At 39.9% G+C, this 23,182-nt stretch overlaps 2 protein-coding genes across 3 annotated transcripts; both read right to left on the reverse strand.

Moving 5' to 3' along the window:
* Positions 1-326: 326 nt before the first annotated feature.
* On the reverse strand, positions 327-12,649 carry LOC147799239 (uncharacterized). 2 transcript variants are annotated; one of them, XM_087137411.1, is made up of 7 exons: positions 12,590-12,649; positions 10,636-10,925; positions 10,010-10,103; positions 9,085-9,179; positions 7,265-7,382; positions 2,832-2,907; positions 327-1,430 (listed from the first exon to the last, which is right to left on the reverse strand). In XM_087137411.1, the coding sequence occupies exons 4-7, from the start codon at positions 9,140-9,142 to the stop codon at positions 1,263-1,265; spliced, it is 420 nt and encodes a 139-aa protein (XP_086993537.1). In that variant the 5' UTR covers positions 9,143-9,179; positions 10,010-10,103; positions 10,636-10,925; positions 12,590-12,649; the 3' UTR covers positions 327-1,262. The 2 variants fall into 2 exon arrangements, with proteins under 2 accessions (XP_086993537.1, XP_086993538.1); XM_087137412.1 differs by lacking the exon at positions 7,265-7,382.
* A 669-nt stretch (positions 12,650-13,318) lies between these two features.
* On the reverse strand, positions 13,319-23,182 carry LOC147799240 (uncharacterized). The gene is made up of 11 exons (XM_087137357.1): positions 22,793-23,182; positions 22,215-22,277; positions 21,331-21,572; positions 20,559-20,640; positions 19,970-20,170; positions 19,616-19,761; positions 19,113-19,287; positions 18,549-18,620; positions 18,195-18,296; positions 17,244-17,562; positions 13,319-16,858 (listed from the first exon to the last, which is right to left on the reverse strand). The coding sequence occupies exons 1-11, from the start codon at positions 23,180-23,182 to the stop codon at positions 15,240-15,242; spliced, it is 3,411 nt and encodes a 1,136-aa protein (XP_086993483.1). The 3' UTR covers positions 13,319-15,239.

Raw genomic sequence — 23,182 nt, forward strand, 5'->3', positions numbered from 1 at the left:
TTGGTCTCTTTTTCAGCCTAGGTACCATTCTGTGTACGTCTGTGGAAGGGGACATGAGTGTGAAAAACGGCTCGTATTCGCCTCCATTTCCTTGTTAGGAAAGACCGTGCACGGGTTCCTTTTTCATTCTCCCTTTTTCTTTCGCGCCACACCTTTCCTCCTCTCTTTCTATTGGCTCCTGTCCATCACGTGTGCTGCAAGGACCAATTGGTATTGCGTATATCATCCAAACAGTACTATCAGACTGTCGGAGTCCCAGTGTTGCAAACAACGCGTGCATTTACACCTAACTTTGACGCTCAGAATGTACAAGATCTGATCATATCTCGATGCAGTTTCTTTAATATTTCTTCCAAAATTCTGTATCATCGTCTAGTATGAACTGGCTACTGTAAGTACTGACCTAAAAAACAGTATTTCCAAGGGAAACCTATTAATTTTTTTTCCTCAAGAAAAAACTAGGTGTGGCACATTTAAATCAAATTCCTCGTTGTCACTGACTTTTAGCCTTGAGTTTATTTTTCATACTAATTGCTAGTTTAGTCCAATCGACTCTTAAGCTTTCTCAAAACGTTTCCCAGACAAAAATGTTGCATCCTGACTCCACTTCAGCAGTCGTGTACAAAGTCTATGGGGAGTGAAGAGAATTTTCCAAGTATTTCCTAACAACATTGGAAAATGTTTCTCAGTCCACAATTCATGTCTTTCCAGGATTTCTTTGATGACTGACTTTTCTTGAGGTGATATATGATGAGAAAAGTGGAGGCAGGATGCAATATTCTTGTCCCACTTCCAAACAATTTTTTAAAAATTTAGCAAATTAGCAGGTGCTTTCTTTTTCAATTTTCCCAAGTGGTGAATTCAAATGTTTGTTCATGTGGACAATATTTTTTTTTAAAATGAACAGCTTCAAATACATAATCGAATTGTCCGTTTATTTTCGGACAATCATCCTCATAATGTGAATCAAATTTAACCTGAGACAGACGGACACTTGAGATCAAATAGATGCACTTTTTGGCTTTAATTTGTCAAACTTAAACGGTGCAATGACCTTTGTCAAGTAAGAAACTTTAAAAACTCATTTAACTGTAAAAATATTGAATAATTTATTGTGGCCAAATTAAATGAAAGGTCAATATTACAGCCTCATGTGCTTCCTGATCAGAGAAAACTATCAAATCTAAATTTTAATACATAGAATTCAAAGTTAACTCATATATTTCTCTATTTTCTCCCCTTCGTCTACAATGAGTCCATCTTCACATTGAATCCTTTCCGTACTCCAACATCTGAGTGATCTTCAAGCTACTACTGCCTTCAATGAGAGGGACCAATTGATGTATAACGTTGCTGAAGACATCTTGAACTCGGTCTTGTAATGAGGAGACACTGAAGATAACAGTGGACAGCCAAGCTGAAATTCCTACCTGGACAAGAGAAATAAAGCAAATTGAAGCACTTTCAAATCTGAAGACAATATTTTCAACTGAACTCTATTTTGATCGAATAGGAGATATACATTTGATCAAAGATTTTACTTTGTCCATCAACTTGACAAGTTTCCTTCACAAAGGCAACAGATTGACTTTTCAATGCATTCTGCAATAAATGACTGTATAACTCCTTGGCTAAATAGTTTGAAAAAGATTGAAAATAGTTGCCCTTACAAATCCTTTCAACGGGACATGGGACTCCTGCACTGGATTCTAAGTTGTGAAATCGCCGACAGGATTCATGAGTGAACTTCAGCATGAACTCTAACTTTCAAGATTGATTTATACAAGGCTTTGCTGGTAACATTTCGTATGCAAAATGAAAAAAAAAAGTTTGGTTTGGGAGTGTCTGGTGCACTCTTGGTGTGTTGAAAGATTCTTATACTGAGGTCCAAAAACTTGCTCCAATTTCAGATTTAAACTTGACTAACCTTTCCATAGCAGTGACTCTATTCCCCAAGCCTTAAGTAACTCAACAGCAATTGCTACTGCATGCACAGTCCTTGTGGCATAAAACGGTTTTAGACAATTTCTAAAGTATAGCTTTTTAACTTGGCATTTCAATAACTTTGTACATAAGTCCTCGCAGCATTCTTTCAACTTGAACTGAAATTGGAGAAGTTTTCGACCTCATCTGTACTCCAACATTTACTTCCAAGTTGAGACTTTGCCAGCTGATGTTCTTTGACCTTTAAGAAATGTTTCATTTCCAACTCTGTCGTGCCATGTCAAAGTTGGATCTTTTTAAGGTGCAGACAATGAAAATTACGAAAAATTTTAGTCATGCTTTGAATCTCATTGCCTGAAACTGTTTATATTTGAAACGTAGATTGATGAATGAACTTTAAACAAATCGTCACATTTTGTACCAACAGCTTACACATTTTTTTATGTAAAAGTTGTAAAATGTTATGCGCCCGAAATTGAAAATCAAAATAATGAAAATAGCACAAAGATTGCTTGCCTCAACATCAACTGGCAACTTCTCGACTAAGTGGTCAACCAAGGATATTTGTAACCTGTTACTGAAAGTCGAGTCTATTTGTTTACAAACATGCCAAGAAAAAAATCCAAGGCATTTTGAAATCCAAATAATTGCAACCAAACTCTTGACGCAAATTCAAATCAGGAGTCTTGAAAGGACTTCACTATTTTATCAAATATGTGAGCAAAACAAGTTTGAGCGCCATCTTAAAATGCGCATTGACAAAAACTCAACTTTTCAACAATGGAACAGCCAGTAGGTAATTTCAAAGATGAATATGGGCTCTAAAAAATATGATTTCAGACTCGCTGAAAGTAACAGGTTACGAAATGTAAGGTATTGCTTCTTACCTTGCCATGTGACCTTTGACAGCCAATGAAGCTTGCGTGTGCATTTTGGTGAAATGACTGGCACAATCTCTTATTCCTGCAAAAAAATTAACAATTTCAATTCAAAATTAGTATGAAATCCAATTCCATTCAGGCGCATGAGCTAATAGAAAAAAGATAGCAACATCCCATGTTCAGGCATGCAGGTTAAACTAAACCTAGAATGTCCCAATTTTGGTTCAAAGGTCACTGATTAAGGTAGGCAATAATGCCTTAAATGGCTACAGTGAATCTTGATGTGTGTCCTGTGGTCTAACCTTGGGTAATTTGTATATGATCTCCAAGTATAGAGGTTGTATACAAATTACAAAGGGTGTGGCCATAGATATGCATATTCATGATGCAATGCAGCCACTTTAGGGGAGGAGCCAGAAACATGTACATGGAAGGGGAACCACAAAGGCTTCTGGAGTTAAACTTCGACACCTCAGAAACCTTTGCTGTTGCCCCAAGACCATGCGCTAGATTCTGGGTCAATCCTCTAAAGAATTATCCTTGGTTGACTACTTTCTTGAAATCCTCCTTGCATGGAGGAGACAAGGGGATTTTTTTTTTTTTATTTGTGAGAAATAAAGACAAGGGGACACCTTATTCAAATTTTCTGTGTGAAATTTATTCTAGGGGGTCCCTATTCATTTTATTCTCATAAAAAAATTAAAAAAAAAAAAGCAGCAGTGTTGTGCTAAACATACATTGCTGGTCGGCACCCTCTACTGTCTGGGGCGTATGGCAGTCTATGGCCCAGGTACTGTGGTTGATATACCTATTGTTTAGTGAAATCCACTGATGTGTCACTGGTGCTCTGCACCACTGGTATCCTGCCCCACATAATTAAACATGCATTTCACTTCATTGAAAAAACAAACAATGGCCAAAACTAAGGTCAGAAAGGATTCACTGTTGCCGACCTAATCTTTGCTGAGTCTGTATGGGGTGTTTCACGGACGTCATCCCCTGTTCGGGCAACCAGGCTGCAAAATTTTGGAAGTGTTTTTAAACACTTGAGTGGAAAAAAGTAAAATGAGGAAGCTGTTTTTAAATGGACTTTTCCACTCCATCTCTAATTGAGTCCTGGACCATCAAAATGACAACAACTTCAGTGTAGATGATGACATGTGAATCAGAGAAACACATTCTAACACGGCTGGCTACTTTACAATTTGACTATGCTTGGGGAAAAAGAAGCTGTTCTGTGAATGTACTGAAGTGCAGTACTCGTCAATCATTTTGTTTCCACTTGTGAAGGAAGAACCACACACTGTATGAGAAATGTTTGCACAGATGAACATGTCCAAAATTTGTCTGCACTTTTTCTTTTAAAAACGAAACCACACAAGCACAAAATCCAAATTGTAGACAGTGTAACTGACAAATAACAGAGTGTATTCAGCAGAAGAAAAAAAGCTGTGTGGTTTGATTGTTTTACAGTACCAGACCCTTAAGAGGAGATATTGCAGATGACATTGGGTTTGTTAATGGTATACTCCTAGGTGAAATGCTCTACATTTATTCCTATCATGTTTGGAGCATACTAATAAATTCAGAGCTAGAGAGCTAAATATCGATCCTCTAAATAAAGACATATTTCACTGAACTACACAAATTATTGTTTTATAATTCTTGAACTAAGATTAAATTACTTTAACCCTCCTATGATCTGGAGAAATTCCTTCACAAAATCTATTCCCTTGTGTAGAATACTGGCGAGGGAGGATTAAAAACCAAATGCAACAAATCCAATCCAATGTGCTTTAGACTAAACCTGAAGGGTAAGGACTGTGCATACTTTACTGGCCTTAGACTAAACCTGAAGGGTAAGGACTGTGCATACTTTACTGGCCTTAGACTAAACCTGAAGGGTAAGGACTGTGCATACTTTACTGGCCTTAGACTAAACCCGAAGGGTAAGGACTGTGCATACTTTACTGGCCTCAGACTAAACCTGAAGGGTAAGGACTGTGCATGCTTTACTGGCCTTAGACTAAACCTGAAGGGTAAGGACTGTGCGTACTTTACTGGCCTTAGACTAAACCTGAAGGGTAAGGACTGTGCATACTTTACTGGCCTTAGTAACACCTGTAAATATATAGCTTACATTGTTAGATAGCTAAACACAACTCAACAATGAACAAGACTCTTCAGTTGAGAAAAACTCCCCAGAAGTTGCACTTTGCCTGTGACCTCCTTAATATTAGAGACAAGATACACATATATGTATTCTTAAAATGGAAACGGAATAACAATTGATGACACGTATTAAAATGGCATTCCTGGAAATTTGCCAGAATGGCTGTGTTTAAGTATCTGCAATGTTAATGGTCACATGCATCTATCTAACTTCCTCTAACTGATAGGATTTGTCTACACATGTATTATAGAAACCTAAGGCCCTTTTGACTGAAGATCTAAGTTTTCTCTTTAAATGCTTTCTAGAGCATTGTTTATTTAGGGTTACTTCTATTTGACTGAATACTAAATTATTTTACTTTGATTTTAACATTATAATTTTTTTCCTCCATCAATTACCTACAAAACCCAATGTAAGTTTATTGTAACTTTAAATTTTACCTTCCTTCCAGCAAGTAACCAATCATTCACTAAGCATGTTATCTTTGACTTGTATTCCTACTTATACTGAGGGACAGGTGTTGTCACTGAAGCACTGAGTACTTCAGTAGACAAAAATGAATCATAAATCCTCTCATTTGACTTCTCATCATCTTCAAGAAAATTAAAAACTTTTATAAATGCCTAACTTGGAAGTCAAACTAATCACCTTGTTGTCCTTATCATAAACTATTTAACTCTCAGGAAGATGTTCATTGCTATTTGAAACCTGAATTTAACCTGAAACCTGAAATTAATTATTTTTAAAGGTTTTCAATTTCCATTAAAAACTCCTAAATCCGATTTTATAAACTATCCTATCAATGGTTCTTTCTTCAAATCATGCTTGCTTGTCGAGTTTTGGCTTAGGAATAACAAGGTATTACTTTTTCTATTTTCCTAAAATTTACGATGTAGTAAAGCACATTTACACTTGCTAAGATTATGTTTGATGATCATTTGTTCTGACCTATCAGTACTATTTCCTACTAAAGATAAACTTTGACACTGTCCACTCAGTTTTACAAAGATATTTGTGGCTGATCTGTAATTACTAACTATTTTCCTTTCTTTAACAACCCCAATGTCATCTTTGATACCACCTTCAAGGAAACAATTACCTCCAAACACAAATGAAACCAAAACGGAAATGATTCTGTAGAATCTAGGTAAAGTTGAGCAGCCATACTAGAATGTCTTTCCTCCAAGTCTCACACCAACACCTGAGAAGAAGCCATTATCATTCATCAGGTCTAGAGCCCCCTCAGATCAGAAGCAGATGTCCTCTTTGATAAAGGTTTGGTCATCATGACCCTGCCAAAAAAGCAACCTGTTTACACAGGAACAAAGAATGACGGGTACCAACTTAGGATAACAAAATGATCGAAAAAATGGTGAAAAAAGTGCAATGGTCCTCAGTCCGTTTCACCAAACCATACAGGGACCCCAAAGACTTAAGTAAGCAACAGAAATCCTTTCTTTCCTATACTTGACAGTTTGGAAGATTTTTGGGTGAAATAGCATGTCAATTATGTGAGGCAGGACACCGGTGGATTAGAGCACCAGTGACACATACAGTCGATTTCACTAAACAATAAGTATATCAACCACAGTACCTGGGCCACAGACTGCCACACGCCCCAGACAGTAGAGGGCGCCGACCAGCAACGTATGTTTAGCACAATACTGCTGCTTGTACATGCATGTAGAATGGGATTTCATAAATTACACAAAGAAACAGTTTTTAAACATTTGGCATATAAGGTTACATGAGAATCACTCCCTCGAAATGAGCCATTCTGACAAAAATTGTGATTTTTTTCTTTAACAATGCACAGTTGATTATTAAAACAAATAAATACATTGAACAAATTTTCAAAACTGCACAAAATCATGCATGAACTGGTGAAAATTGGACACTGATTTCCACATTTCAAGGTTTTAGATTCTGTTAGAATTGGTGTGCTTAATAATTCTTTTTGCGAATTTGAAAAGTGTCTGCCTCAGGATCTGTGTCTTAGATTCAATTTGTGGGAGTGATTCTCATCAATATGCAATAACAAACATCAAATGGTATGGTTCAAAACATCAAGTGCCATCAATTTGTAGCTGATCACAGCACAAATTTCTTAAAGCTACAATCTTACGCAATCAGCAAACTCAATTTGATCTGTTTGACACTATGGTTTTGACATTTTGGTTTTGGCTAAACATATGCTCCTCTGTTGCTAAAATGTTCTCTAAATTCTGAGAATCAGAAATGCATGGTTTGCAAAAAAGAAACTTACATGTAAGAAAATGTCCTACACTGAGATGTCATAAAATGTTCTTGACACCTGAAATCTTGAACCATAAACACACATTGTGTACACTGTAGTCCATGAGATGAATCCACTTGGAATATGTCTGCAAAATCCACACAGAGGAAAGTGAAATCCCACACAAGAAATGGGTAATCATCATCATGTTGGAGATGTCACCCACACCAGGGGAGGGACAAAGTTGGAAACATCCCCAACACCAGGGAAGGGGCATAGTTGGACACATCACCACACCAGGGGAGGGGTAAAGTTAGAAACATCCCCACACCAGGGGAGGAACAAAGTTAGAAACATCCCCACACCTGGGGAAGGGCAAAGTTGGAGATACCTCCACACCGGGGAGGGGCAAAGTTGGAGACATTCCCACACTAGGGCAGGGGCAAGGTTAGAAACATCCCCACACCTGGGGAAGGGCAAAGTTGGAGATACCTCCACATCAGGGGAAGGGCAAAGTTGGACACATCCCCGCAACAGGGGAACAATGAAGAATTTCTGAACATCTTTGTACTAGGGAAGACATCATTTGAAATATCACACAAGAAAGGGCCAAGAATGTGAGAGATATCCCAACACGAGAGATAAAGAGACCATTCACTGAACACAGCATGGATCCATCTCATTATAGTTTACAAAATGTTTACCAGGAAAACTCAATGAATTGCAATCTTCAATGGTTTCAATAATTTTAAATTTTGGTCTGTATGTACACCAGGTTTTGTTACAGAATTTTGCCAACATTTAACTTGAAACTTATAAACTTTGCATCACATATTTTGGGGGTCAATCTCATGATATTTACAAAAGCGCATGCTTTTATGTCACAATTTAGACTAGTCTGATCTGCATGATTTTCACAATTTCACTGGATTCATTTGAGTTTTCCTGTTATGCTTCATGATTGTCCAAAAATGTCCCATATATCACTAGCACAAAAGAGGTAATGAATTTTATCCTCAAGCAAATTTGACAAACAATAATAAGGCAAATACCATCAGCAGTTAAATTGCAAGGTAAGATGATGATGTCATGCTATGGTATCACAGCGCTGTTACAACAATGGGATCAACCAATGAGCATCAAGGATTTGAGTTTGCTTGAAGATAAAATGAACCACATGACCAACATTTATACATTACAATTTAGAAAATGATAGTGTAAAGAAACTATCCAAGTTTTCATACTCCTTTCCTTATTAATTAATTTTGTTACCGCTATCAATGGAACTTGATTTCTAATTCAACCTCCCATAAACTGCAATGGAGAAAAATTTGATATTTATCAGACTGAAGAATAGCATTTGGAAATGATTCAAGATTTTGGAAAAGTGCATTTGTTCCACGTTGTTCTTGTTCTCTTTCACTAACTCAAGATGGGCAAACTGCCTGTTCTACAATTTGAGAAAAAAACTTTCCAGAAATAGAAACCAAAATGGTGCAAATTTTGTTATTTTTCTCTTTCGTCAACTCAAAATGGGCAAACTGCCTGTTCTAAGCTTGGAGTAAAACAACTTGGAAAGCTCACAAGGGCTACGAAAATATCCAAGTTTACATCATAATGACCTTTGAAAATCACATAAATCTGAAATGTTTTCTTTCAGAACAAACTTTCAAAAATCTTGCTGCTTTTGCTTTTTGATGCTGGTCAACTATGTAACCGTATACTTGAAAGAGAGAAAAAAAGCAAATTTTCTTTTCAAATATCTCCGTAATATGAGGAAAGGTCAATGATAAACAAGGATATTTTTGACACCTTAAAAACTGCAAATGTACAATTGATTCTTTTTTTACATTTCTGATGAACACGGATGGCTGGACTTGAAATCTCTGGAGGCAAAGCTGTTGTCATGGTAACGATGGATGCTGCTGTTTATCACACTGTTTACCTGCAAAGATGGCAAGGAGAAAATAGTTACAAGTGAGAAATGCATCGTTGTAAACAAACATAATAAAACAAAACTCTGAGTACATCTATTTCAGTTTGAAAGCCTTGTGTCAAGTTTTCAACCGCTATGCAACTCATTAATACACAAAGCTCTAGTCTACACTTAAGTTCAATTGTAGAGTTATAATGAATGAGTAACAGTGAAGCTTTTCTTATTCATTTTACCCATCACATTCACCCTCCCTAACTGTGGGATTTCCTTGCTCTAAATCTTCACAAAGACACCAGTATTGTAATGAGCATAATGAAGAACAATTTGAACGTTTGGCTTCAATCCAAAGGGATGAATCAGAAAGTATCCCATGTATAAGAAGTAACCTCCAGTCTGAATGACTTCTTCATTAAGACCCGGAAAATCTACATGTACTGGTTCACGGTTAACTCTAAGACTTTCTCTGTGTGTTAGACCCACAAATGTATACTACACTGTATGTATGTGACACAGGGTAGAGGAGACTCAGTCATGGGAAGTTTGGCATGAATTATTTGCTAAGATGGCATTGAGAGTCTTTAATGACACACCTTGACTTGCAGTAATTCTAGCAATTGAAACTAGACACAAGAAACTAAGGAACTTGGACCAAGCTTTGTAACATGTATTTCCTCTTTGAAATGAGTGGTGAAAATTGGCAAAATACAAATTCTTACAGTCCTGAAGCCCCGTATTTTAATGAGATTTTCCTATCCATGTATGCTAGAAGGTTAGAGTCAATATTATGATATCTACAGATTCCATATAAGGAATCCCACGTATAACTACTTTGAACTCACCTTGCAGGAAATGGCTGCTTGTTTTATTCATTCAAGTTGCTCTGTCATATAGCATGGTACGATGGACTCACGTTGCCAAGGGTCAAAGGTCAACCTATGCAACAAAAAATTAAACTACTTTTGAGGAATTTATTTTTATATCAGCTTAGTGAAGTTCTAAAGGAATTAGTTCGATGGCCAGTTTGTGGGGGATTTACCTCAAAGAAAATCGTCAACGAATTCAAGTCAAAGAAAATGTACAAAGTGGAACGATGGTAAAAGATGTTGTTTTGAAAAACTCATAACTCATCAAACAATCCATTGGCTAAGCCATGAATATCATTCTGAGGTTAGTTTTTTTTTCTTTTTAATAAAATGATCTATTTCCATTTACATGTAGAGTGGAGAACTACCCATTCTGAAATCAACAAAGGCATGATGGAGTTAGAAGGATGTTTTTATCTGCATGTTGTGTTAGTACTTGCTGGTTTTGCCCAAGGCCTCATAAGACCTCACCTCAACATGATTTGCTCTAAAAAGATGACAGTGACTGTGTGGAAATGACAAGGCATATTTGATAAATATAAAAGGGGGAACCTATCCAAAGGTACACGTCCAAAGCCTTTGAGCTTTGGTATACAGCCTACCTGTGCTAATCCACTGCATTAGTGGTATAAACTTGAAGTAACACTGATGCCTGGCAACTGGCTGGTTATCTAGCATGACCGGTTCACAAGATGACTGGCTGGTTGGTAGGCTGATTGGTTGACAAGATGACTGGCTGGTTGGTAGGCTGATTGGTTGACAAGATGACTGGCTGGTTGGTTGACAAGATGACTGGCTGGTTGGTAGGCTGATCGGTTGACAAGATGACTGGTTTGTGGGAAGGCTGATGGCCTCTCCAGATGGCTGGCTGGTTGGTACCAAACACACAGCACTGAGAAAGAAAAAGTCAGGAGACGCTGCATGAAAAATCAGCCGCACGTACTCCTGCTGGAATGTGAGCATACAAATAGAGGCATTTAGTTTTGCAGCGGGGGTGGGGCTGCTTGAAGTATCGGCACATGCCAGACCCATGCGTCCATGTATGTACAGAAGTGTACTACATGTACCCTGCATGCTTTGTGCGTATAGTGGAACACCACTAAATGTTTGGTACAGCGGTCGTTTGGTATAGCGAAATGAACTGCCCAACGTTTTGTTGCCATGTTGAATAGCGCCCTCTCTTGTCTAACTGAAGTGCATTTTCTTGCGATACTTTGATTTGCTGTTTTTGTGATGTTTTGCCATTGCATTCACGTTTGAGGTTTCTAGAAATGTATCTGTTCATTATTTTTGTTTTTTTTTAAATCTTGAGTTACAAAATTGATGTTTAGTTTATCTTAAAAGTCGTGAAGCTACCGCTCGGGATCGATTTCAGATGCATGCTGCGGCGAATCTCGGTTGATTTGCAACTGCGTAATGTTCGGTAGGTTTTGTACACAAAATATTGGGAGCCAAGGACGATGTTCGGTACAGCCGAATGTTCAGTATAGCAATGTTCAGTATAGCAACGTTTCACTCTATACAATGTACATTCAAGCATACATAAAATCGACGGCTCGTTCTACCGTCTTAGGAATCTCCTACAAACCGAGGCGTGGCCTTTGTATGCAAAATAGTAGTTTAATATGAATATTTACAATTAACCCTAGGATGCAAAGTAGGTTGCAAACAGGCCGTAGGAGCATTGGAGTGGGTTCATATCAATGGCGTCAGTCTATTTCTTCAGTTTTGTTATATGAAATCTTTCACAGGCATACTTCATTGCTTCCTGTTCCAATGCATCGACTGCGGTCATTATCAACAGTGACAGTACTAGCACTTTAGCAGTACATTTCAAATCGCATGGTATGTACATGTACATTACATCGTGTGGTATGGTACGGAAGTGTTATACAGGTCATGTATTGAAGGATATTGATCCATATTCATGACATACAATTAAATTCAATCATGTGATACTGCAGCCCGGGTTTTTCAAAAGAGAGCCACTACAGCCTTATCTGTGGGGCTAGACTAGGGCCTACCATACCATAGCCCCACAAATAGGGCTGTAGTGCCTTGCTTTTACAATCTGTCTCTTATCTGTCACCACCACAGCCCTACTTCAAGGCATGTCTTAAATGCCTGAAATCCAAACTGCAGGATTGTCGCAAACTTTGAATCCTAATATCTTCCTAAATAAGAATGACTTGCCAATTTTACTTACACCGGCCATATTACCTCCATGCACCGGCGTATTTCTCAGAGTTTGGACTTTCATACCAGCACCCTAAAGCTTTCCAGAATCGTAAATTTTTCGATGTATGGCGCCTCGAAAAACCGGCCTGAACTGTTAAATGCCGACCACTGGCGGCGCCATTTGTTAACCGTACCAGTACATGGCCTAGTTCTCGGACACAACCTGACCTTAGTTTACCACAGAAAAAAGCTTCTCAGACATGGCGTCATACTTCATATTGGTAGACACAGGATATGTAAAGTGCATTTTATCGATACAGCAGAAAGCCCTCCTAAAGAATTCATTTTAATGAATGAAAAACTGAATTCTCAGCTCACGTTTTCCAGCATGTCTACTTGTCCCTCGCGCCGTTCCATTTCCTATCCAATATATAGCGCCCTCTACTGAAAAAATTAACAGCGCCCTCTACTGACATTTGATCCACGACCAAAACAAGCGCCCTCTTTTGAAAAAAGCAAGGGCGCCCTCTACTGACTGATAATGGTACAGCACAATGTCCTTGAATAATAGCGCCCTCTATTAAAGTTGTAAAGAAAGGTAACTTCTAAGAATAATAAAAAATCAGCAAATGTTTGTAACACTTTGGTCCGGTTCAGATTTGTTTTAAAACAGCGTATACCAGACTAAGGAACTGTAATCTTGTAAGTTGGACTCTTTTTAACATTTTCGAGCCCGATCAAGCTTGAAACCGCAGTCGGCAATGAAAAAAAAAAACGCTCTGTTAATGCAATGGCGCCCTCTGCAGTTTTATAAAAATTTAGAATTGGTAGAATAGCGCCCTCTACAAAGTGCTCGACTTTACCATTGTAATCAATAGCGCCCTCTACTGAATTTGCTCTGCCTTTTTTTCTTTTGACACAGAACTTTTTTTTTTAAATTGAAGGCATTTTTCCCCCAAAACAATTTAGAAAGCATTTGTAGCATAGAAAGCTCCGCATGCAGATTAAAGTTCTTGGCAAAAGTTTATTTTAATTATGGAGAATCAAGTAATTTTTGAAGGAAAGAGAAGGGATTGGGTTCACAGAATTGCCTCTGACTTCCTGTCATGCCATTGTCTTTTGAATCATTTTATTCAGTGACTGTCACCGGTTGTCTTTAAGTTCCACCCTTAAAGTTCCACAAAATGGAAAGTGATCTTATTAAAATACACGTTTTGTTTCAAGTTAATGGAACATTTCCACAAATCTAATTCATATTGAGTGTTTTACTGCAGTACAGGTACTCAATGGCTACATTCTCAGTCTACATATTACTATGTACAGCTATTATTAATTTAATGTCATTTCAACTTCTAATGGTGATAACATCACACACCTATCATTTATGATTAAAAAGATCATTAACCTCAAAATATTATTTTTTCCTTGTTGATCTATCTTCAATAGAAAGTTAAAATATTAAGATCCATATCATTTGGTTGGCTAACTGACAATCTTTAAACATTTATCTTCAGTTCAGTGGAGAAAGTTTACAGAGAAATTATTTTAATTGCAGTAAAGGCAGCTCCAACAAGTTGAGTTGTTAATGCCATGCACTTCCATTTGTTTCCTTTGTAATTTCTACTCATCACTGTCGGCAAAAACTTCTCTCTAGAAGGATAACATACTTTTGTAAGTTTGATTACCAAATTCCCTGTAACTTCATTCATCTAATTACATGTAGACTGTTCTTTGGTACATTAGATTTATTTTTGAAAGAAAAAAAAGCAAAATATTTCAATAAACACAATTACAAAGGAATAGAGACTCGGGAAAGAAACAGTAATTATTTCCAATGCCTCACAGAAAATCCTTGTGAATTACACATAACTAACATGTACAATCAAATTCAGGTGTGGAATTCACCAGAGGATGAATTATGTCATTTTAAAAAATAAGCAGACATTGGAATTCCTATTTACTGCGTGGTGATAAAGGACCGTCATAAATGTTCAGAGCCATTATTTTGGAACAGAAATTAACTAATAAACATAAATGTTATATGAATGAAATAAACTTTTCTCCAACCAAAGTTTGTTTTGCAAAGACCTGCCATACAACATGTATACTGCCTTTTACTTAAATACCCTACGCCGATATTACACAAATAAGGAAATCATGAGAGCCTTTAAATAACAAGAACCAACTGAAAACAGAAACGTCACACAGCAAAACTTTCAAACATTATCCCTGCACAGTTATCACACTTAACAACTCACAGATATTGCATGGGGTACTCCATGTGTTAAAGGAAAAAATTCTCATCCCCAAAATCTCCAAAAATGTTATTCAGCACTCATCAAATAAAACACCAACCTGGAATTGGGCGGTATTCTTCAAAAATGAGACAAGATACAAACAAGGTACGGTAAAGGTCACGTTCTTTGTCCGAGAAGTCTAAGAGAGATATGAAATTGAATAAATTAGCTGGCTGTTTAATTTTTTTAAAAGTACATCACATTTAACAGTCTTTTAAGTAAAAAAGTAAGTACAATGTCTGTGGACAGTATATAAGGCGGCCAATATCTGTGGCCAGTACATAAGGTGACCATTGTCTGTGGACAGTACATAAGGTGACCAATGTCTGTGGACAGTACATAAAGGTGACAAATGTCTGTGGCCAGTACATAAGGTGACCAATTGGACGAATGTATCACAGCTTCTGGTGTTTTAAGTTCTTTCAGTCAATAAACAGTTTTTCCATAACAACTTGGGATAAATGTTGACCTTGAACAACCTCAAAACTTCAATTAATGTTTTTATTTTACCTCAATTTTCTGGTCATCCCACCTTTTGAGGGAGGGGATAGCCTGGGTAACCTTTTTTTGGACAGGTCGACATTACAACTCTTCAGCTTAATAACAATAATATACAAATAATGAATTTCAGAAGGACCACATTTTTGCAATGTATTTGATAGGACAATGGCACTCTGTTGAGTGTTTTGACTGAATATCCGTCAAATAAGCTACATTACCCCAATCATTTATCAGATTCTTTCAACTACTTTTATTTCTTCACAGTTTCCTTGGCCTGTTTCTTCTTCAACCCCATCAGTACAATTTGTCAGCCTCTCTGTGTCACACACAATATCCTCCTCTTGACTACATTCCTCGTTTTCAGCCTCACCTTTTGGTTGGCCTGTTTCCTTAGGCTCACCGACAGGCTCAGACACTTCAGTCTGGGGCTTAGGTAGGGGTTTGACTGAAATGTTGAAGAAGCTCTTCAGGGTTTTGACGCCGGGTTTCTGTGCCGGAGGAAGGGCTGCAGATTCGTCTTGAGACTTTGCAGAAGAAGTTGATGATTTATCAAGATCGCTACTGTGAGCAGACGATGGTGATTCCACGTTTGTAGCTTTGGATTCTAGTTTGGTGATGATTTCAGGAGTGGACAATGGCTGTTTAATGGCTTGGCTAGACAGCATGGCCTTGATGTCATTGGGACTTGTCCGCGGCACTTTGATAACTTGACCCGTAGCAGCTTGGTTTATCTGGGACATTGACAGTCCGACTGCAGGTGAGATGGGTACCATCTCCACTTTGGGCAGCATGTTTAAGTAATGCATCTGGCTTGAGGATGGGATGGGGTTGAACACGTGGGCGGGAGATGCAGGTAGGGTGGTGGGCGGGGCCTGGACATGCTGCATGGGCACCGTCGCAGATAACCTCTGCATGATTTCACAGGCGGACATGCCGTTGGCAGCTTGCAGCTGAAAGGGTAAGGCCACACCGCCAGGCTGGGGCATGGAAGGTTGTAGGTTGACACCTGTCGGCAAGTTAGATCCTGCTACGGCGAATCTCACTGGCATACTTCCCAGCAATCCATTTGCTGAAGTTATTCCAGATGAGTGCAGCATTTGTGTTGAAGATTTCAATACATTTAGGGAAGGCATGGGCTGGTGCACGCCTCCATGCAACAACTGGTTTTCCTGAACATTAGTCAGCAAACTTCCTTGTGTTGGTGTCAAGTAACCGCTGGGAGTCTGGGTTCCATACCCTGGCAGTGAGTGGCCAATGAGGGGGCTCTCCGCACGTTGTGCCTTGGGTGGCTTAGTAATGCTCTGCCACTGGCTAGGGATGGTCAGATCCTGTAAGTTATACTTCTCCAGCAGATGCTGGTGAACGTACCAGCAGGTGCGAGGGAACACAGGCCGCCGCTCACGCACTGCGATTGCACCGATGGTGATCAACAGCTGGCGTTTGGAAATGGAGCATTCCACAGTGTTGCTGGTAGGGTTAGCTGGGGATGACTGGGTAACACTACTAATTTCAGGAGTCCATTCCTTGCTGCGGGGCGTGGAATCCTTGATGGGTGTCTCTACACCGTCCAGAGGCACAGTGACTGAGCTGGCATCATTCACAACAGATGTTTGCTGGACATTGTTACTTGTTACTCCGAGAAGAGGTGAATTGGTCCCTTGAGCTACGTCTGGAGAGCTCTTCACCGATTGGCCAGCTTCGGTTATCACAGAGGGCGTCTGTGGTCTCGGACTGGCATGACCTGGTCTCTTACTCAGCTCCTTTAGCCGCCAGTACTCTCGAAATTCCCGCTGTAGTGTCTTGATACCAGCAGTGTTGCCATGGACGAGGCGGATCAGGTCAGGCATAGCTAGGAGGAAAACATCAAGGAATGAGCAAACGACTCTGGAGATTAATGTCCGAAGATAGACACTTTCAATCAAAAATCACTGTCAGTTAAGTATTGTAAGCCCCTTCAAACAGTCGCATATAAATGTGGATCGGATTTTGAAATGGAAGAAAATACTTGGCAAGAATTAAAAAATTGAAGAATCTTTTGGAGAACTCAGAACCATGCCTCAAGCGTTGAATCTGCACAAAGATGGAAGCACAGGAGAGACTTGAATATCAAGACTGTGCTTTCAGGAACATAACTTGCTGTTAAAAGGGACTGAACTGACTTGCTGTTCTGAAGGGCTGTCTTAATCTTTAAGACAAAATACAATTATTTGAGAGGTCAAAGAATGGAAACTCACCTTCGGCCGGTACGGGTCTTTTCAGCGAGACACCTTCATTTCCTGAGGCCTTGGGTTGTGCTGATGTCTTGGACGTCTCTTCCTTCGTGTGAGCCTCAGTGGATGCCTGAACCTCCTTCTTGGATCCGGTATCTATAGGAACGGTCGCCAAGGCGATGATCTTGTATGTATCCAGCGTTTTAGTGGTTGAAGGTGTGGAGTCATTAACCCAGACGCAGCCAATCAGGATGGGCTTGAGGACTCCCTGCTGCCGTTTGAGTTCTATCTCCCAGGACTTGGCCTTGGCAGCTCTTTTCTCTTTCCAGCTCTCAATTTCCTCCTGAGAATGATCAAACAATCCAACCTGTTTCAACAACTTACAATCTTTTGGTACAAGCACTCTGAGACTAGCGACCTCAGTTGGTCGTTTAAGCATGGGCCGTAATATATATGTTTATATGTAGGCCACAAACTTCACAGAGGCATCGGAAGCAATCGCCTTGATGCCCCTGGTCTTTGCCTGGATGCCAACTGAAATGTCCCCATAGACAAGTTGATTTTCTAATGCCAGTGCCCCTTCAAGAACAAAGTTCCTGCTCATTATATGGCATATTACTTGACTCAGACTTGAACAAGTTTTCTGCCGGTGTTAGATTTGGAACTGTAACAACGAAACTGGTGACAAAATACACATACATTTGGGAAATGCATAGATTAACTTGAATGGTTTGTTTTAAGACAAGAAGTCGCTCTAACTTTTCTTCAGTAACAGTGCTACTGTATTTAAATAAATCTTGGAGTCACAAGAACAATGATGTTAGATTCAACCTGACAGGATTTGGAGGTATTGACGGAAATAATCAGTGCTTGGGTATCAGTTGGCCGCATTACTGACAACTTGAATGCCACAATTCAATGAGAACTATTTAGCTGAAACAAAATTGCAATCAGAGACCCAGTGCCAGAACTGACCTCATCTTCGCATCCTTCATCTTCGGAAAGATAGCCGTGAGGTACAAAGAAGCCATCGTCAGAATCCCCACCATCATCAACGTCTTCGCCATCATCCTCTCCCTAGAAACAAAGAAGTCACAGAATAACAGGGAACAGGGAGAGCTTAAGAGTGCCATCTTGGCAAAAGTAGCCCCGCCCAACCCTCCACTCTCGAGGTTTGAATCCCTCTGGGGCTAGCTCCTGCCTGCTCTTCTGCAGGTCAAACAGAGGGACCAGAAACCAGTCTAGCTTTGCCCACACTACCAGGATACAGAGCGCCATCTTTAGTTCATGCACTGAGCCAATATCCATGATTTTTTTTTCGGTTCTCACCTCTGAGTGTGACAAACTTTCACCGGGTTCCTCCCACTCCTCGTCACTGTCCACTTCGTAATCTAACATATCCTAGAATAAAATTGGGACAAAACTTAAAAACAAAGGAACATTTACAGGAACAAAGAAACCATAATGCCAACAGCTGATGAGCAACAAATGTACATAACAAAAGTGGTTTTATCCTGCAACAAAAATAACCCAACACTGGGGAAGTGAAATCATTTTCTAATTACCACCACAATCTTACAACCAACTTCAAGCTCACTGGGCCACACAGTCTTAGTAGCTGACTCAAAATCTGGCTACATAATTTGACAAGCACTTTAGTTTGAAAGCAACAAATGTAAGGTCTGATGATTGACACTGCAGCTTGTTTTTTTTTGGATTCTTGGCAAATGAAGTCATTTGCCCAAAGCATCTTCCTCAAATATAATTTTGAATTCTGATGTAGGGATTTTACCCATCAACTGCTGACTTTGTATTATATGCTCCTCCTAAAGAAAGCAGGTGTTTGCGGTCACAGCAAAAGGGGATAAGATGGTGTGAATGGTAAATTCTTACTTCGTCTTTCTTGAGGTAGTTGCGAGGGTTGATCATTTCACTTTTCTTTCTCCAAGTGCCGTAGTACGGTGGTCGGTAGTTCTCGTGGAATTGAAGTAGCTTACATTTCATTCTGGTGAGCTTCTTGGCTGGTTCAGCGGGCATCTCTGATACCACTATCACGTCCTGTGATTCACTGGAAATACACCAAAGAACGCACTCTGATCAAACAATCCTTAGAATATTGCATGGACATCACTCGCTTTCATGAGTTAGGCAATCAGCAGTTGAGAAACTTCACTTTGAGATATTTTTTCTGAGAAAGACTTATCAAGAGTCGTGGTTTGATTTGATTTGCCAACATCAAACCCTGGTCGCTGACGGTTGTACTGATCTTGTTAGCCATTTTGGATGAGCTGGTAAGGGCTGGTTGGCCACACTGCTCATTTTCACAAGCCAGGACTGTAGGGGTTTCCACAGTACAAGAACGGTGTGCTAACAAGTCGCGCATCATTTCAGCTCACCCATCCTGCTGTGAGGTCCCAACTGATGGCATCGCTGTCTGCCTACTGCTCTCTGTCTCTTCACTCGCACTGTGTGGAGTCCGTCCAGTCCTTCCTGCTACGTAGGTCTCTCGTTTCAATTCATCCAGATACAGCAAGTTGGAATTCTGCACAGAACAAAAATGCACAGAAGCAGGTTGGGAACAACGTAAAACACTCCACATCAAGCAAGCACGTCTGACGCAGCAAAAGTGTTGCTTGAAGAAAAACAAAAACAGAAACTAAACAGAAAACAAGGGCTTTCAAAACTGGTCTCTTCTAGAAAACACTCGGCGCACTCCCTTGCCCCCCGTCTATAAGATGGCAGAGGTGTACCTGATTTTGACGCGCAGCATCAAATTCCTCCAAGGCGGCTGGTGGTTTGCAGCAACGAAGCAGGGGAGCCAGGACCATGTCTTCCTTGACTTGAAAGGGAGCGAACCAACCGCAGGATTTCTCCTGGGGTTTCTTGGCTGGCACGGCTGCCTCCTTGAAGAAACTCTTGAACATATTCTTCTGCTTTGCCTGCTTCTCACGCTGTTGGATTAAAAATAGGATTTCAATTTGTACAACTCTTTTCTATGCACAACATTGAAACACATTCCAGCTGAGATCAACATGACATTGTTTTACACATCTGATGTCTTTACAAAAATGTGCTTCAGAAAAAATGCTTTTATGCGGTACGAGCGACACGAAGCAGTTGCCAGCAAAAAAAATTACTTCAACGTTTGCATTTTAACACAAAAACCTTGGGAAACCTACAGATGCTATGTAAAGTCACTTGGAAAGTGGCTTAGTTTTTTGTTTCTAACAAGGTGTAGCTGTTAAAAAGTCTTAATAGTCCAAGATCAATTGTTGAGAAGAGAAACTATTTCAAACCAATGCTAAATGAGATCAGCGTTTTATAAAACTGGCTCAAGACCTTTTCCTCCTCCAATTTTTGCTTTTCCTCTTCAACTCGTTGCCGTTCCTCAGTCTTCTTGCGTTTCTCTTCCATCTTAGCACTAGAGTATTACAAAAAAACACACATTAATTCTGGGTTGTGACACTTCAAAATGATGCACACACTTAAGAATCGGTGTTCTGGTCTAGACCTCTTAAGACCACCTCAAGACCTCCAGGTTTTAACTCCAGTCGCAAGCTATTCAAATGAAGTCAACAAAATCATTTCTCTGACACTGTTCAGCCTGTTTACTTGTCTTGTGACTAGCTGATTTGACTGGATCTTTAAACTGGTCTTGTATCTGGTCTTGACTACGACGCAGGTCATAATCTTCAAAGGTGGAAATCCATGAGATCCTTGTGTAGATGCCAGACACACGGCATTGAGAGCATCTATGTATCTGACTCATGAAGGTCTGAGGTAGCCCCATGTGACTAGCTCTTCTGGGAAGGTGTGTGGTTCTGCCAAGAACGAGTTCATGCGTCCTCGCGTGCAGAGTAAGATCTAACAAATTTGCATTTTTGTGTCCTCTCCAGAGACTGAGAAACAACTGCTGGGGCCTTTCCGCTTAGCACAGAGAATGTAACACTGAGCAGAAACAGGTTACAAGCAAAAAAAAAATGCAATATGCACCATGTGACTGGCTCCCCGCTGACTTCTACCCGCCACAGAAATTTGGCCCAGCAATGCTTTCTGCCAAGCAGCTATGTAAGATGGGACTCATGTTTCTGCCTGTTTCTAACAAACTCACTCTATTATCTCCTGCTTCTTCTTTCGTTCCTCTTCCTTGGCCATCCTTTTATCTTCTTTCTCTTTCTCCTCTTGCTCCTTCTTCAGTTGTTTCTCTTTCTGCTTGACGTCTTTCTCCGCCTGCTTCTGCCTCCTGACTTCTTCTCGTTCTTGCTCCTTTTTTCGCTTCAGCTCCAGCTTCAGTCGTTTCCTCTCAGCCTCCTCTTCCTCCAACTTGCGTTTCTTCTCCATGCGCAGTCTCATCTGAATGCCAACACATTTTTTCAATGCAGAGATAAATTGTCTACTTTTTTCAACCATTCCCGAGTTATCACGCACGCACCTAGATAAAGCTTGCTCCCATTTGGGAAAGTGCATTTGTCAAGAAAGGAACAGCACGTGTTCCTGATTGCAGCAACATTGAAATGTTCTTTTTGTGTTTCTACGTTTAAAATGCTTTTATTTGAATGAGTACAACGCATACCATCAAATGCATAATTGACCCCACAAGTCCTCAATCCTCCAAAATCAATGGGGCAGTTTTGGAAGAATTTTGGAGGATTGAGACTGAATGGCAAACAAGGGTGGCTCATTGTGAAGGATGTATTTTGTCAGTCTTGGGTTAAACCTTGTATTGTTCATGCTCAGCCATGTGTAAATTCAAGCCTTGATTATGCAAAAATGATATCATCCCTATGCCAGGATACCATTCACATTACCTCAACATAATGACAAGAATTGCTGGAAGATTGAGGCTGATGTGACAATGCTCACCCTTCCAAGAAGTATATTCAAGAAATGATGCAGGATTTTGGAGGATTGAGGCTGAATGCATTTTTTGATAATTGATGGATTTTGATGGATTGAGGATGATGCTCAGCAAAGAGGCCTTCAAGAATTTCATACCTTTTCTTCTCTAAGCTGTTCCTTTTCTTTCAATTTCTTTAAAGCTTTGGCAGACAGAGAAGTCTGTAAACAAGGGGGAAAAAAGGATCAGCGAGTTAACACAGGGGAGATCAACCATAAACTTGCTACAACCATTTCACTTCTACTTCCTCCTGAATACAAGAGATTCTTTAAACCACAACCACTCATCCAATGGAATCCAACAACCAGAACAAAACATCTCTTTAACAGATCATACCAACAAAATCAAACACTCAGTGTGCACTGTTGGATTTCATGAGATCAAAGAGGTAAAAGGTGACATATACACAGATGCAAAATCATATTGAAATCGGAGGATTTGGGACTGTTAGGGATAGCCCTAACAGCCTAGGGCACTTTCAATAGACCAATGAAATGGTTAATTTCCATGCATTTGAAGTAATGGTGTGGACCTGGAGGTCCTGATTCTACCATACGGCATAATGACCAAGAATGAAACGTGACGGTGGTTTTGGACTGGAATAAAGGAGAATAGCACAATGACCAATAATGAAGTGTAGCCATGGTTTAGACTGATGGGGACATACACAGCACACCTTTTTGAGGGCCTTTCCATCTCCTCCAGGCATCAAGGGACTTCCTTTAGGTGCTGGTCCACCAGTAGAGCTCTCTGCCGCACTTGATGCTTCAGATGACTTGATGGTTCTTGGTTCATTCTCGTCTTCGTCGTTATCCCCATCCTCTAAATCAGCATCGTAGCTGAGCTTACCCGCAGCAATGGTGTCATTGTGAGAGGACGTCATGCTGACATCCAGCTCAGACCAGACTTCTTGTGTCTCTGCATCTTTATCCTCAGACGCTGTGTGGCTCTGAGATGCAGGGGGTGACGTCGTCTCACTTGAGGCTTCTGGACACCTGCTTTCCAGCTGGGAAGAGGCAACACCTGAGGTCTTGATCTCTGCAGAGGAGGTTTTGCCGTCTAACAT

The sequence above is a fragment of the Acanthaster planci genome, linkage group LG05, assembly GCF_054643075.1.
Source record: "Acanthaster planci isolate LZ-2023a linkage group LG05, COTS_SCS, whole genome shotgun sequence".
Taxonomy (NCBI): domain Eukaryota; kingdom Metazoa; phylum Echinodermata; class Asteroidea; order Valvatida; family Acanthasteridae; genus Acanthaster; species Acanthaster planci.

Bases quoted from the DNA above. Each gene is read 5' to 3' on its own strand.
- LOC147799239 (XM_087137411.1), bottom strand. From the start codon at position 9,142: ATGACAACAGCTTTGCCTCCAGAGATTTCAAGTCCAGCCATCCGTGTT. The intron at 2,908-7,264 runs GTAAGTTTCTTT...ATTTTTTTGCAG, and splicing joins TGTAGGACATTTTCTTACAT to GAATAAGAGATTGTGCCAGT. The intron at 1,431-2,831 runs GTAAGAAGCAAT...TCTCTTGTCCAG, and splicing joins GTCAAAGGTCACATGGCAAG to GTAGGAATTTCAGCTTGGCT.
- LOC147799240 (XM_087137357.1), bottom strand. From the start codon at position 23,182: ATGTTAGACGGCAAAACCTCCTCTGCAGAGATCAAGACCTCAGGTGTT. The intron at 18,621-19,112 runs GTAAGAATTTAC...ATTTTATTCTAG, and splicing joins ACTACCTCAAGAAAGACGAA to GATATGTTAGATTACGAAGT. The intron at 16,859-17,243 runs GTGAGTTTCCAT...TTTTCCTCCTAG, and splicing joins AAGACCCGTACCGGCCGAAG to CTATGCCTGACCTGATCCGC.